This window comes from Salvia splendens, chromosome 7 (assembly GCF_004379255.2).
Source record: "Salvia splendens isolate huo1 chromosome 7, SspV2, whole genome shotgun sequence".
Taxonomy (NCBI): Eukaryota; Viridiplantae; Streptophyta; class Magnoliopsida; order Lamiales; family Lamiaceae; genus Salvia; species Salvia splendens.
Window position 1 is genome coordinate 22,368,019 of NC_056038.1, and position 16,667 is coordinate 22,384,685.

At 36.4% G+C, this 16,667-nt stretch overlaps 1 protein-coding gene and 1 long non-coding RNA gene across 2 annotated transcripts; one reads left to right on the top strand and one right to left on the bottom strand.

The window, feature by feature from the left end:
* Nucleotides 1-1,342: 1,342 nt before the first annotated feature.
* Nucleotides 1,343-3,060, bottom strand: LOC121742113. Its single transcript, XR_006037967.1, has 2 exons — nucleotides 1,664-3,060; nucleotides 1,343-1,576 (listed from the first exon to the last, which is right to left on the bottom strand). It is a non-coding gene; the product is annotated as an uncharacterized LOC121742113 (long non-coding RNA).
* Nucleotides 3,061-5,354: 2,294 nt separating this feature from the next.
* LOC121810569 (zinc finger MYM-type protein 1-like) lies at nucleotides 5,355-6,281 on the top strand. The gene is made up of 2 exons (XM_042211332.1): nucleotides 5,355-5,361; nucleotides 5,431-6,281. Exons 1-2 carry the CDS (start codon nucleotides 5,355-5,357, stop codon nucleotides 6,279-6,281), a joined length of 858 nt encoding a protein of 285 aa, XP_042067266.1.
* The last annotated feature ends 10,386 nt before the right edge of the window (nucleotides 6,282-16,667 follow it).

Consider the following 16,667-nt stretch of genomic DNA (forward strand, 5'->3'; position numbering starts at 1 on the left):
AGCGGTGCCACCCCTAGTGCCCTAGTTTCCCTTCCCCCTGCCGCCCCCGCCTTAGCTGAATGATGTAATGATAATTAAAAATTTTATTAATAAATAATAATAAAAATTATAATTTTAATTTAATCAATAATAATAAAATTATTTAAAGACTTTCTTAATGAATTATGAATTAAATACATAATAATAATTGTTATAATATTTTTTATTATTATAATGCATAATTTTAATTAATAGATTCAGATTTTCTTATTAAGTTAGTATAAGTATATAGCATAATAATATAATAATATTGATAATAAAATTATAGTTATTAATTAATGTTGTGGAATATAATTCTTTTAAGATAAAAAATAGTATCTACGTACTCATAGTAGATTAATCCTCTTATCATGCCTTTTTATTTTTAATTTTCTTGATATTCTCTTTGCTTCATCTGGTGAATATTTATATACTCCTTTATTTATTGGTCTTTTCTAAAAATTCTGGATAGTACTATTATATTTATATACATGTTGTCTTTGGTTCCCTGATGTAGTGTATTGCGCTTACTGAGATACTTTTGTATGAATTGCATTGACAAATGAGGCCGCTGATTCAAAATTGTTATCTTGCTACTGAGTTTTTTGTTTCAGCTATTGCGTTTTTTAAAGATCAGGTTGAATAACAAACAAATTTGGTTCCATCTTATGAGATGTTGATCCGTTTACTTTGTGTTATTCCTGGCTGGAATGAGAAAAATGTTCAGGCCGTGATATCTAGGTTGGTGTGCCAACATTGCAATGTTTTGGAGCAGTTTGGTTTGGACAGTCAGTTATTTAGAACTGACTTATTTATCGAAGGAACAAATGATGAACATGGTTGAATTTTGTGAAGGTAAAGTTTTCATATTGGGTATTTCTCATGTGGCTCTTTCAGATGTATAAAATTATGAAGGAACACTTGAATTCAAAAAGCTTCTTTGTTGAAGGCCTATCCTGGATGGTTTGGTACTTCTCATATTAAGCTGAAGGTGCTCAAAAGAGGGGTTTTATTGAATCATAATTGTCAAATATGAATAGGAATTAACTGTTATTTTGCTTTTCTTGAATATATAAAGGTATTTCTGTCTGATGTTAAACCTGCTTTAGTACGAGGTAAATTCTTTTTGGTATAAACTGTCATTTTTCCCAATATATAAGTTTGTTCTTGTAATAGCCGTGTAACGAATTTCCTGAGATTTTTGAAATAAAGTTGGAAATTTAGAAAGCAATTTCATCTCTTTGATTAATTATTGTACGATGAGTACGATTCTTAGAATTATAAGAAACATGATACAATTCATGAGGAATACTAAAACTAGAAATTTAAAGAGGAAAGACGAGAGAGTTTTCGTTTATTTCTTGAGTAAACGAGATACACACTAACTAGCTATTACATGTTGAAGAAGAAATTACAATAGAACAACTCTGTTACATTATGGAGGAAAGAAAAACTAGCTCTGGGCCCCTCCTTAGCACGGGTTCGGCCAGATTCTTTGACGGCCCGTTGGGCCGAACGGGCGAGGTGGCCGCAAGATGAGGAGACCAACCTCTTGTCCCTGCCAAATACGAACCGTTAGACTAAAAATGCTTAGGGAAAAAGAGAGTTAACAGCTTGTACCAAGGAGGGAAAGGAAAAACATTACCTTTCACAAAGGAAAATGAAGAGCTTGGCTAAAAGAAGAACAAGGCCAGCCGGCAGCAACAGACTCCCTGCACCTCCACCTCACAGCTGCCATTGCCGAGAATATTGCTTACAAACCCCTGCCATTCAGTTGTGCACCTGCCACAGGAGACAAATCCTATAAATGAACAAAGTATCAAGCATTTACAAGTGTTAAATGCAGTTAAAGGGACTGCATAGTGCAGCGGCCAAAACAGAATTCCCACGAGTACACAGCCTGCAAAGCTGCAGGAAGGCCAGCCAGGTTTGCACAACCTAAGGGTCCCGCTCGACTGCATACATACACAACCTTACGGGCTTTCAGTTACACACCATTATATATAGAGTATAGCCTCAGCCTCACCCTCCTTCATCACCACAAACCATTCAAATCGGTGAGCTAAGGAGTGAGAGAGGGGCTGAGTTAGAGACAGGAAAACAGAGCAACGCAGGAAGGTAATCTCCACCCCCTTCTTCCTTGTCTCCAACTCAATCATGAATCATGTTAACATGTAGAAACATAACATGATAGGAAATCACAGTATGTTAGACTAAGAGAGAGCATCGTTACCCTCACCATTAAATACTCAAAAGAGGCACATCATGTTAGGAATCAAAAGAATCATAAGCTGCTCTTAGTTCAAAATCAGAAACAAGCAACTTAAACTCGTTCCAGTAGGCAGAATTTCACAAGATCAAAGCTCGATCAACAACCATAGTCAATACTCTTAAATCGCACTTTGCTGCCGAAATTTCAAACCGATTAAGTTAAGTACTAGAAGAAGGAGAACTTAGCTTAGACCGTGAGGTTGTCCGTTACAATTAAGGGAGCGGACCGACTGTTCCCGGCGGCGACTTCGTCAGGTGAAGGGACTCGACGGAGGCGTGAGCAGCAACGAAGAGCGGTGTCGCTGCCCAACCAGAAGCGGAACGGCGTGAGCAGCGCCTGAGGCGTTTTCGCCACCGCGAGAGAAAGGCAGCAGCAGCTCGCTAACTTCGAGCCAAACCGACGAGAGGGCCAGGGTCGACGGCGCCGGGTCGCCGTGGAGTGACAGAAGGAGGCGGCCGGCGGGTACGCCGCGAACCGGGAAGCGATGGAAAGAGAGCGACAATAGGCGGATGTCGCTGCCTTTTCCCATTGATCGTGAACCATTTCCAATTAGGATTTGGTCTCAACGAGCAAGGGAGTGGAGAAAAGCTGAGAAGAGGAAGGAGAAATCCACCACGAATGATGAACCGCCGGTCGGGAGAGGAAGGGTTGTCGGTTGTGGAGAAGAGGGAGATTAGGGATTTGAGAAAATGGAATTTGGGGAAAGAGAGGGGTAGAGCCGATGAGAGGGAGGATATATTTTTATTTTGGGCCTCTCTCATCAAATTCAGTTTGGGCCATTCCTTTTGTTAAAATTGAATTAGGCCTCCTTTTAAAATGGAAACGGGTCACTACAAATAGATTTCTCTTGGGCCACTGCCCTAAATAAATTTAAGACAAGGAAATTTAAATCCCTAAGCTACGGAAGAAAAGGAAATGTTAGTCGTGTTGAAATAGTATTCAATAAATAATTAAAGCAAACTTTTATTAGTCCAAGTAAGTATTTCAAGATACTTAAAGAAAATAATCCAGGAATTTATTGTACCCGAGCAGTTCAGCAAGATTTCTGAATAAATTAAATCGCCGATTTAATTAAGGATTTAAGATTTCTAAATTTAGAAAGGAGGAAGTAAAATGATAAGCACATGCTTCGGCATGCATACATGCAAGATAAATAGTTACTTAAAGCCTAATTTAAGTATATTATTTGTTATAAAGGAACGTCGTCGCACGACGAGTAATTTCAAGTCAGGAAGCGCCCGTTTGAAAGAGTTTAAGAAAACGAGGTGGGCTTTTCTTTCAAAACGTGACTTTATGTGAAAAACATGAATATTTTGAGATGAGTTGCCATGCCATGTTTTATTTATGACTGCCTATCTCCTGGCTATGCCAAGCAAGTTAAATCGAATTCAGGTCCCAGTACGGCCGCAAACCCTACTCGGACTAGTGTACACATAGGGACCGTGTGCTAGCGCCAGCGTTGGCCGGTCCAGTGACCGTCGTGGAATGTGTGGCCACATTTCCGGTTCACATAGATCAGATATGGTATTTTATGAGAAGTTATATGACTGCAGTCTACTTACAGAAAGAAATAAAGTTTTAGGTGACTAGGAATTGTTTTCAGAAAAACCCCGTGTTCACTCAAGTTTGGCTGACAACTAAAAGAGAAATGTTTTCGGCATGAGCCCACTGAGTATAACAAGTACTCAGCCATGCATATTGTTTTTCTTAATGTGCAGGTTGATCGTTGTCGAAGCGGATGAGGTGTTGGGAAAGAAAATAAATTAAGGAGTAAGGTAGCTGATGTAGTATGTCTTCATACATATTACATCGTCTTGGTACTCTTCCGTTGCAAGATCTGGAATTTTCTTTAGAAAAGATTATGCACCCAGAAATTACGTTGATTCGATATGGTTGTATCCTTTATCACATCCAGACAATGTTTTTGTTGAATTAAGTATCACCCATGATGAGTTTGAGACCATTTAGTAAGTTTAGTAGCGAAATAGCTACGCTTTCTTTAATTAGGGAGTTGTGGTCGTGACAGTTCTTTAATTCAAATCATTGTAGGCATCTGCAGCTTCAAAAAAGGTTGTTAAAGTAACTTATTCTACATCATCAGCGGTGACTGGTAGCATGGGTTGTCTTCCACGTGACGATATCAGTGAAAAGATCACCCCTACTTTGTTTTAAAGAGTTCAAATCATTGTAGGCATCTGCAGCTTCAAAAAAGGTTGTTAAAGTAACTTATTCTACATCATCAGCGGTGACTGGTAGCATGGATTGTCTTCCACGTGACGATATCAATGAAAAGATCACCCATACTTTGTTTTAAAGAGTTCTGATCAGTGGCGGACGTAGGTGGAGGAGGTGAGGGGCTTAAGCCCCTCCCAAACCATTTTTTTAAAAAAATTCCTACTGCAATTTTTTTTTTTAAAATTTCGAACCTATAGTCAGCCCTCGCCAAGTTAATAACTCTGATGTCTAAATTATTAGAGATTTAATAGAAAGGAGGGGCTGAAATTAATATTACAGACGAATTCTTGCAACAATGGCGGAGCTGAATTGAGGAGGAAGACGATCAACTTGTAAAGTCATTAAAGTTAAATGAATAAAATAATAAAAGTTAAGTCTATACCTACCTACTGCCTATTCCAATAAAATAATATAAGTACAAAAAGTCTATGCATTCTGCCTATTCCTTATTTAATAAAATAATATAAGTACAAAAAGTCTATGCATTCTGCCTATTCCTTATTTAATCGACACTGTCTTACAATTAAGTTAAATGAATAAAATAATAAAAGTAAAAAAATCTGCCCTATTCCCTATTTAAACCTAATAAAAGTTGTCGAGCCCTACCCAAATTCCAAACGGAGAAAAAAAATGAAAATTTCCCCCAAATTCCAAAAGAGAATTACTTGTCTTCTTCGCAACTTTAATTGGTAGAGTGAGGTCAGTTTTTCCTTTTATTTTGTCATAGTTTACACAATCACAATGTGTTAGATACTTTATATTCATAACTTTTATTTACATAGTATTTTGTGATTTATTGAACTATTTTGCTAAATTGCTAATACAGAAGATGGAACGTTACTTTAAAAAAATGCAAAGTGGTGGTTCTTCATCTTCTTCAAGTGCTAGAATTGTTGAATCAGTAGAAAATCAGTCTGCAATAGAAGTTGAATTGGATTTGAATGATATTGATGCTGATCCAGGAAAACGAAAGTCAATAGAGGCTTTTGATGTTGCTATTCGGGATAGAGTACGGATAGAGTATTTGGTTAAAGGTCCTTGCCAACCAATTGGGAATACATATCCGAAAAAAAAATATGGTATTCAAGAAAGAAGTTTTCAAGATGCTTGGTTTACAAAATTTCCATGGTTAGAGTATAGTGAATCAAAAAATGCAGCCTTTTGCTTTTGGTGCTATCTTTTCAAGCAATCAGATAAAGGAGGTCGATATGCAGAAGATGCTTTTACAAAGACAGGCTTTAACAATTGGAAAAATGCACTAGAAAAATTCAATCAACATGTTGGGGCTGCAAATAGTTGTCACAATAATGCTCGAATTCAGTTTGAAGCTTTTCAAGATCAAAGGCACGGTGTGGCAAATGTATTTCGAGCAAATACTCGTAAGGAGGAAGTTGCATATCGTGTTCGATTGACTGCTTCATTGGATGTGACTCGTTTTCTTTTAAAACAGGGATTGCCTTTTCGTGGACACGATGAATCAAGTAGTTCTTCAAATCTAGGTAATTTTCTTGAGTTGCTTCAATGGCTTGGTCAACATAACGTCGATGTTTCCAAAGTATTGGGTACAAATGCTCCTGCTAATAATCAGATGACTTCTCCACGAATTCAAAAGGAGTTAGCAAATGCGTGTACTTCAGAAGTCACACTTGCCATAGTCAAAGATATTGGGGATAGAGTTTTCACTATCTTGGTTGATGAGGCTCGAGATGTTTCATTGAAGGAACAAATGGGTGTTGTGTTTAAGATACGCGAATAGTGAAGGATATGTGATTGAGCGATTTCTTGGGATTGTACATGTAACTGACACTTGTTCTCGTTCTTTGAAAAATACTATTGATGCTTTATTATCGAAGCATAATTTATCTCTATCCAGAGTGAGAGGTCAAGGATACGATGGAGCTTCAAATATGCGAGGTGAGTTCAATGGATTGAAATCTCTAATATTGCAAGAAAATCCTTATGCCATGTACATCCATTGTTTCTCTCACCAACTCCAATTAATAATTGTTGTTGTTACTAAGGGTGTTAGAGTTGTGAAGGATTCTTTTAACTATATCTCTATGATTGTGAATATGGTTGGGGCATCTTGTAAGAGAAAGGATCAACTTAGGAAGTTGCAACATGAAAGATTAGTTGCACAACTTAATGATGAAGAAGTGACTAGTGGAAGAGGTCAAAATCAAGAAACTACTTTGGTAAGACCAGGAGACACTCGTTGGGGCTCACATTACTCTACATTGCTTCGTTTATGCTCTATGTGGCCTGTGGTTGAGAAAGTGTTGGAAATTGTTAGAGATGATGCCACTATCCTTGATAATAGAAGTACTACTGAAGGCCTTATCGAAAGGATGGATAATTATGAGTTTGTTTTTACTTTGCACTTGATGAAACACTTACTAGGAACTACAAATGAATTGTCTCATGCCCTACAACGGAAAGATCAAAACATTGTACAAGCTATATCATTGATCCAAAGTGTGAAACATCAATTGCAAAGTTTTAGGGAGGATGGATGGGAAGCCATGTTAGACCAAACAAATAGATTTTGTGAGTTGCACAATATTTCACAAGTTAATATGGAGGACATCATACCACGCCCTGGTCGAAAAAAGCATGGAGCAGAGTTAATCACAAACTTACATCATTATCGGGTAGAGATTTTTTATCAGGTAATCTAATATTGTTATTCATATTTTTATCGATATATTTACTTGTCATTAACTTATTGTGGCTGCAATGTCAAGGTTGTTGATTTAATTATACAAGAGATGAATAATCGGTTTTCTGAAGCTAGCACCGACTTGCTAAAATGCATAGCGTGTCTTGATCCAAGAAATTCTTTCTCTGAATTCAATGAGCATCAAGTCATTCATATTGCTACTTTATATCCCGATGACTTCTCTGCGAGCGAATGTTTACATCTTCCACGACAAGTTAGTAATTTTATTGCTAATGTGCGGTGTGATCCTCAATTTGTTGCGCTTAGTGATTTGGGAAGTTTTGCTATGAAAATGGTCAAAACTAAGAAGCATTTAGTTTTTCCATTGATGTATCGGATTATTGAGTTGGCCTTGGTTTTACCTGTTGCTACTGCTTCTGTTGAGAGAGCATTTTCTGCAATGAAGACTATCAAGACTGATTTACGAAATCGAATGGGAGACGAGTGGATGAATGACAGTCTAGTTGTGTACATTGAGAAGGATATTTTTTCAACGATTGATAACGAGCCGATCCTGCAGCGTTTTCAATCGATGAAAACACGTAGAATTCAGTTGCCACCGCTTTACCAATCTATATTATTATGCTTTTTGTCAAACTTGTTTTGGATTTATTTTATGTATTAGATATTTATTTATTTTTAGAATTTTTATTATTATTTTTTATATAATATATATATATATATATATATAGGTCCATGATCAATTGAGATTTTTTAGGCTAATTGAGAAATGAGATGCAACATCAGCCACTCATTTTTATTAAATGAGTGGTCCAGATTTTGCCACACAAAAAATATTTTTAGATTAATTTATTATAAAAGGGCAGAATGGTAATTTCATGTTTTATCTTCTTTGCCATCAATAATTTTCCCAATTTCACTCAAAAAATCTCCTCCTCGTCAACCACCGCCGCTCCTCATCTCCGCCGCTGTCGCACGACTCCACATCCTCCTCCACTGCCGCCGCCATTGTTGCGCCTCCGAATTGGAAGGCGAAATGGAAGGCTTCTCGATCGACGCTGCCGAGTTCCCCTATTTCTCCGGCGTCAATCTGTTCGACAGTATTGATTTCGACGATCTTTTCCTCGGAATCGACGAGAGCGACGTTTTGCCCGATTTTGAGATGGATCCCGAGCTCCTCGCCGACATCATTGATTTCTACTCTTTGTTGGATTTTGTAGTGAGATCTGCGATTTTACTCATTTTTCCTGAATTGGAATTTGTAGATCTAAAAATTGGAACAATAAGATTTTTGAGATATTGAATCCTCATGTCGAAATTGTTAGATATTTTAATTGACTAATAGATTTTGTGTATGTTGGTGGAAGCTCTACTATGTTTCTGAATTTGATAGAGTTGTTGACATTTTAATAGAGTTGTTGACATTTGATATTATCGCTATTGATATGTGAATTATAAGTGTTATTTTTTAGTTGTTGACATTTTAATAGAGTTGTTGACATTTGATATTCTCGCTATTGATATTGTTTTTGAGCTGTTGACACTTTATACAAGTCGTTGACAAGCTGTTGACATTTTATATACAGGCTATTAATATGCTGTTGACATTCTGCTATAAGTGTTGCCATTTGATATGCATGCTATTGACATATATTGTACGCACATGATGCCTGAACTTGTGTCAATTAAAAAAATTAAGATAAAATAGTTGTTATTTTTTAATTACAAGAATTGTTTTTGAGTTGTTGACACTATATACAAGTTGTTGACAAGCTGTTGACATTTTGCTATAAATTGTTAACATTTGATATGCAGGCTATTGACATGTGTTGTATGATCATGATGCCAAAACTTGTGTCAAATAAAAATTGAAGATAAAATAGTTGTTATTTTTAAATTACAAGAATTGTTTTTGAGTTGTTGACACTATATACAAATTGTTGACAAGTTGTTGACATTTGATATACAAGCTGTTGATATTTTCATATAAGTTGTTGATATTTGATACGAAAGCAATTGACATGTATTGCATGATCATGATACCAGAACTTGTTTCAAATTAAAAAATTAAGACAAAATAGTTGTTCTTTTTTAATTATAAGAATTATTTTTGCGTTGTTGACATTTCAATACAAGTTGTTGAACTGGTTGACATTTCATATATATTACATACTGCTAAGTTCAAAAGTCAGAAACCACAATAGTTGTTCATGGTTTGTGTGGGTAGTGCAGGTTTTAGGAAGAAGCCTTCACCAACCCAAAGTTTGATGAGTTTAGAGGCACGTATCTCACAATCTTCGGGGAATGCACCCAGGTAAAGGAAACAACCTCGAAGTCTAGCGGGCAAGTAAAGGTAGCTGAGAGCCAAGATCTTCAATTAGGAACCCTCCCCCATTGCAGCAACATCAACAGTATCTTCTTCTATCCTTTTCCATAAATCAATCTTTTCTGTCTCCTGAATGAGTTGTTGTTGACATAATTGTTGACATAAATAACGTTTGATGTTGACATCGTAGTTGACATAAATAACGTTTGATGTTGACATCGTAGTTGACACGAATAACGTTTGCTGTTGACATCGTAGTTGACATAAGATCAAGATGTTTTTCACTCTCTCTCTCACTCTCACGCTCACTCTTTCTCTCAAATAGATCAATATGTTTCTTACAAGAACCAAGAAGCTATGGAAATCTTAGCTCAAGAGGCAAACAGAGAGAGAGAGATTACCTATGGTAAAATATCAAGACCAATAAAAAAATCAGCAGAATTAACTAAGACAACAACTCCATTAAGAACAATTTTAGCTCAAGAATAAGAAAAACAATCCACCCAAAAAAATCCCGCATTTAAAAGAAAGGAAACATTTGCTAGAAAAACATAACACATTCAACCATCACTATAAACAAGAAAAAAGAACATTTTTTTCTGGAAAAAAAATCTAATCTTAATAATTAGATTAGCCAGACAAATCACTCTAAACTTTGACACGCACAAACACACACACCTTCTGAATCAATTCTTCAAACACCTGAAGAATCCGATCGAGCTCCACCACCTCCGCCGTCTCCTTGCGCTGCTGGTGGCTCCGGAACGACACCGGCGCTCTCTTCACCTACTGCAGCACAGAGAAGAGCTCCGACGTCACGCCCTGCGACGGCTGCTGCTGCTTCGAGATCCACCACGACGACATCTTCTCCCTCAAAGCCTTCCTCCTCTCCAGCGGCTTCACCGTCCCCCTCAGCTCGATCCCCTCGAATTGTCCATGGAAATCCTCACCAACCTCCAACCACCGGAACAGCCGGAGCAGGAACAGGAAAATGATATGACATGGTGGAGGGTGGCGGGGGATACATCACAAAAGGAAAGTTATGATCAAGAAACAGGACATCCAAAATTTACATGAGGATTTCTTTATTATGTTAGTATCTATCTCAAATATATATCAACATGCTCTGCCATACAAATATTTTTAAGAAAAGAAGCATAGTTTTAAAGAAAATAGAAATATTTAGATTCAATAAACTGCACTTTCATGGGAACATGAAAACAAGGACCAAACTCAAGAAAGCAAACCAAAGGAAGCATGGTATAAACTGCATTTAAACTTCTCTAACGATATTCATAGGACAAAAGGATGGATTATAACTATCTTAACCTAGAGAAAGCATGGTAAATTTGAACAACAGATGTACCAACATCAAAATAACTACTGTTCTTACAGCAGATGTCAATTGAATCCATCTCTCCTCCTCCAATTGAACACAAAATCAGATCTGGAAGCTCGAGAATCCACGAATTCACACTCCTATCCTTCCGATTCTGGAAAATCATTTACAGAACGAATCAATTGCTCGTCACCAACACACTGCAAGCCGTAGGAGTCAGAATCGTGCTCGGCAAGATCTACATCAACATCGGATTAGACAAATTGGGGATCGAGAAGCGATTAGGTCTCTTCGCGTTCACGCTCACCTTCCTTCTCTCCTCCACCACCGAAATCCTCTCGATCTTCATCAACGAGCGCCCAATCCTCCTCCAAGAAGCCTCCAGCGGCGTCTACCGCCTCTCCTCCTACCTAATCGCCAACACGCTCGTCTTCATCCCCTACCTTCTCGCCATCGCAATTGTCTTCTCCTCTTCTGTTTACTTCATATATTCATGTTTCAATTGCTCAAATTCTTCAGCTTCAATTTGGGGGAAAAAACGGTATTGCTCAAATTCTTTTTATTTTTTTCTGCCATATTATTAATGAAATGACACTTATACCCCCGTGTTGACATAATGTAATAGCTGTTGACATTTCATTAATCTTGTGGATTAGTGGCTGAGATTGCATCTCATTTCTTAATTTAATTAAATAATCTCAACCTAACAGCACCCTATATATATATATATATATATATATATATATATATATATATATATATATATATATATAGAGGATTGTATTCAAATCCTTTTCTCCTTATTAATCCAATCTCCTTCTTAATCACATCCGTGGATTTATAGTGATCTAATGGTTTAAATCATTGGCTGAAATTATTTAATTTTCTTAATTTTTAACGTGTAAAGGGCATAATAGAGATTAACAATTGGAGTTAGTTATGGAATGCTCCATGATTTCAGCCGTGGAGGATTTGTGCAGTTTCTCAAAATATTTTCTGCAGATTCTGCTGAATTCTTTCTCCATTAGTCCGGGTTTAATTTTGCTTGAATCACACATCATCTTCCCGATTTCATTCGCGATTCTCCGTGTCCACATTTCCTGCTCGCTTCTAGGGTAGGTTTCCCTATCTCTCGCTGTTGTGGACGTTGCGTTTTTGTCTTTGATTTAATCGATATTAATATGATTTTCAATTGCAAAAAGTTGTTCACCAGTAGTCTCTCGACTCTGTTAATTATGTATATTTATGTTTGTAATTCATCTTCATCTGATCAGTCGCAGGGGATTAGAAGCTGACAAAAATATTCTCTTGTCTCCTCGACGAAGAGGTCTGTCTGATGACTAAGTACTCTACCCGCTGTTTATTGTTTTCGCCCATGGTTATTGATTTCGATGTTTTCATTTTTTTTTGGAAAATAAGTCGCATTACCAAATATGTGTAGATCATGAAATTCGAGACCTTCGCTACCTTCGGAACTGTGCTCTCTTGCAAGATCGCAGTCGATCACAACGAGAACTCGAGGGGCTATGGCTTCGTGCAGTTCGACAAGGAGGAAGCCGCGCAAAACGTACTCATAATGTACATATTGTATAGTATAATGCGTAGTTTAGTTTCTGTAATGCATTATTTGTGATATGTAATGAACATTTATACGGCGTGTTTAATTTAATTTGTGTCGTGTTTCAATGTTTGGAGCACGTTTCTTGTTTTCCCTAAGGGTTTAACAAGCCTAGGGGCTAGGGTGTAGTATGTTCTAAGTCTAAAAAACGTTGTCCAAATACAAGAGCTGCAGTAATTCGTCTGGGGTTGCACATAATGTACATTTTGTATAGTATAATGCGTAGTTTGTATTTTGTAATGCATTCTTTGTGATATGTAATGAACATTTATCCTGACCCGTTTAATTTAAGTTGTGCCGTGTGTCGTTGTTTGGTGAACGTTTCTTGTTTTTCCTAAGGGTTTGACAAGCCTAGGGGCTAGGGTGTAGTATGTTCTAAGTCTAAAAAACGTTGTCCAAATACACGAGCTGTAGTAATTCATCTGGGTTTCCACATGCATAACGCGTAGGTATATTTTAAAACAGATATACATAATGTACATATTGTGTAGTATAATGCGTAGTTTAGTTTCTGTATTGAATTATTTGTGCTATGTAATGAACATTTATCCTGCCCCGTTTAATTTAGGTTGTGCCGTGTTTTGATGTTTAACGCACGTTTCTTGTTTTCCCTAAGGGTTTAACAAGCCTAGGGGCTAGTATGTTCTAAGTCTAAAAAGCGTTGTCCAAATACACGAGCTGCAGTAATTCGTCTCGGGTTGCACATGTATAGCGCGTAGGTATTTTTTAAAACAGATACACATACTGTACATATTATGTAGTGTAATGCGTTATATAAGTTTATGTAATGCATTATTTGTGAAATATAATGAACATTTATCCTGACCCGTTTCATTTAGGTTGTACCGTGTTTCGATGTTTGACACACGTTTCTTGTTTTCCCTAAGGGTTTAACAAGCCTAGGGGCTAGGGTCTAGTACGTACAACAGCAACCACGTGATACCTAAAACATTATAAATAATGCATTCAAATAGCCAAATAATATACAGAATCAGTCAAGTAATTAACATACAAATATTGCATTCATTCTTAGGCTCATGTACAACATCAGTCTAATGATGCATAATACAGGATAACTAATGCATAGAAATAGCTAAATAATGTACAAATAATGATTCACTCCTTGCAATTCCTACTGGCAGTATATCATCGACCGCCTCGTTGATGTCTAATTTTAGCTGCTTTGATGCTGTACAACATACAGAATAATAACATACAATTAGTTACATAATGTACAGACTGAATAAAATAATGTGGACAGTTATACTGCATTCACTTATACACCCTTGCACAGAAGCATCAAAATAATGCCTAAAAACTGATACATAATGCATTTTAATAATCAAATAATGTTCAGAAAAAATCAACAAATGCACCATGAATATTGCAATCACCCATTGTCACATGTCCAACTACAGTCACATAAAACATAAATCATGATAAATACTGCACTAAAATAACTAAATAATGTACAGATCCGGTCAAGTAATAAACATACAAATATTCCATTCACTCTTTGACACATATACAACAACAATCACATGATGCATAAAACAGGATAAATAATGCATTCAAATAGCCAATTAATGAACAAAATCGCTCAAGTAATGAATATATAAAAATATTCCATTCACTCTTATACTCATGTACAACAGCGGTCAAATGATGCATAAAACATGATAAATAATGTATAGTAATAGCTACATAATGTACAGATTCAGGCTAGTTATGAACATAAAAATATTTCATTCATTCTTTAACCCATGTACAACAGCAAGCACTGGATGCATGAAACAGGTATATAATGCATAGAAATAGTTAAATAATGTACAGATTTATTAACACAATTCACATATAAATATTGCCTTCGCTCTTCGAAGGCTTTACAAAAGCATTCACATTATGTATAAAACATGGTAAATAATGCATTCAAACAAGCGAATAATGCACTGAGTAAATCAAGTAATAAACAGACAAATATTCCATTTACTCTTTGACCATATACAACAGTCACATGATGCATGATACATGATATATAATGCATAAAAATAGTTACATAATGTACAGATCCATTCAAGTAATGGCCACACAAACATTGCATTCAAGTAATGACCACACAAACATTAAAACATCTTCTATGTTCATCCTCAACTGCTTTGTCCCTGTCCAGCAGCACCAACATGCATCAAGAAATGTGCAATATAAGGAATACCAAATAGATATATATTGTAGAAATAAATGTACCAAATGAACATTAAAATTACAACCAAAAAATTTCCACTGCCCAGCAACATATATAATGTACTCATTTAGGTAAATACTGCAGTGACATATAGTTATATTAAAAAGAATGTAACAATTACTTCCTTTACTCTTTGACTATACAAAACAACAAAAAGGAGAAAATTGAAAAAAAATGAGGAATTTATGTCAGTATACTAAACCTGCTTGAGCTCAGGTTTCGCTAAACCTGACATGGCAAAGAAACTCGTCGCATCATTTCCAGTTAACCGGCCATCTCGATCTGTAAACACAAATGATAACTGAACTAAACGGCTAATATTCCATAGACGGAAACATTTCAACTTGGAAATAAAAACAAAATTTGAAAAAAAAAGGAAAGAGGCAGCAACCTGTATCTGCAAAGTTGAACCAAGTTTGATACATTTTGTGTTGCTCTTTGGAATACAAGTTTATGCCTGAATCGATTTCCATTTCTCGACGAGAATTTGAATTGCTTCTGTATGCAGTGCGCTGGTGATAATATTGTTCAAACCAAGAAGGGTTATTGGAAATCAAGGTAAACCCCGGTGAATTTCCGAGAAAACGGCTTGATTTTGAGTGGCTGCGGCTAGGGTTTTTACAGGAATTGGGAAGACTCGTCGAGAGAGAGAATCGGGAGAGATATTGTGAGTAAATTTTGCACAATACGTTTTCATCAGTTTTGAGTACATAAAATGACTACTTCACCCTCATGATGCACGAAATTGGTCAAATAATGAAGTGCGGGATCATAAATATGATTTTAATCAAGAACGTCCATCATCTTGATCCAACGATCCAGATTGCGAAGAAACTTAAATCTAAGGGGAGAAAAGGAGTTTAACACTACCCTATATATATATATATATATATGTATATGTGTGTGTGTCTCTCCCCGGCTAAGATTTTTTAGTGAAGCCCCTGCCAAGATTTATTCTTGCGTCCGCCACTGGTTCTGATTGGAAGGTTTGTTATATAGAGTATATGTTTGTTAATCATCAAATCTATGAATGATTTAAGAGGGCTTGCCATCAATCTGAGTTTATCTTCTTCTAGGCCCGCTTGGAATTTATTGAAAGTGTAACCAAAATTCTAGAAGAGGGTGAACAAGTGTATTCTGCTGGAACTGGTACGTCAGTCAAAAATTTGAAATAACTAGTCTCAAATTTTGTATATGGAGTATATAATTATCTACATGATGTTCCCTCTTATCTTTCTTGTTTTAGGAGATCTATTTGGAGCTCTAAAAGGGCATCTACACGACATTAACAAAAATTTGATTATTGCTACTTTGTCCACAATTGGTGCTCTCTAATAATATTAGTTATAAGTTTATTATGAGTCTCTTGCGCTAACTAACTGAGATTTACAATCCAAATATTATAAATACGATCATTTAGCAAATCCCAAATTCCTCAAAGCCAATAGTTGTACCTTTAAATCCCAATATTGAAACTCTTTTGTCATGTACATAGCTCATGTGAAGGCTTGATCATATTTACATGAATGTGGCTCATGCTGGGTATTCTTTCAGATGTCTTGAAATGCCTTGGCGATAACAAAAAGCATATGCGTGAGTGGTCATTGAGTACCTTAGATACTTGGCTCTGCTCATCCCATAAAAATGGTCTGTAGTCGATTTGGAAAATAGTGTTTTTCGAACTCCTGTTTTAAGTATAGTTGACCTCATCGTTTGTTGTTGGCTTCAACTACCATATATTTTACCTGTTCTCACAGACGCTAGGATAAATCAGTAGATGTTCGTAAAGCGGCAGAAGCATGCTTTAATGTATTGAGGGTTTGTGGACAAGAAACAAAATGAACATCCAAAAACGGTTTGCTAACTCTTTTAGCTCGGATGGCGCCAGATCTATCTTATATCTCTTCTCTTGTAGGTATCCAAAAATTTGAGACGGT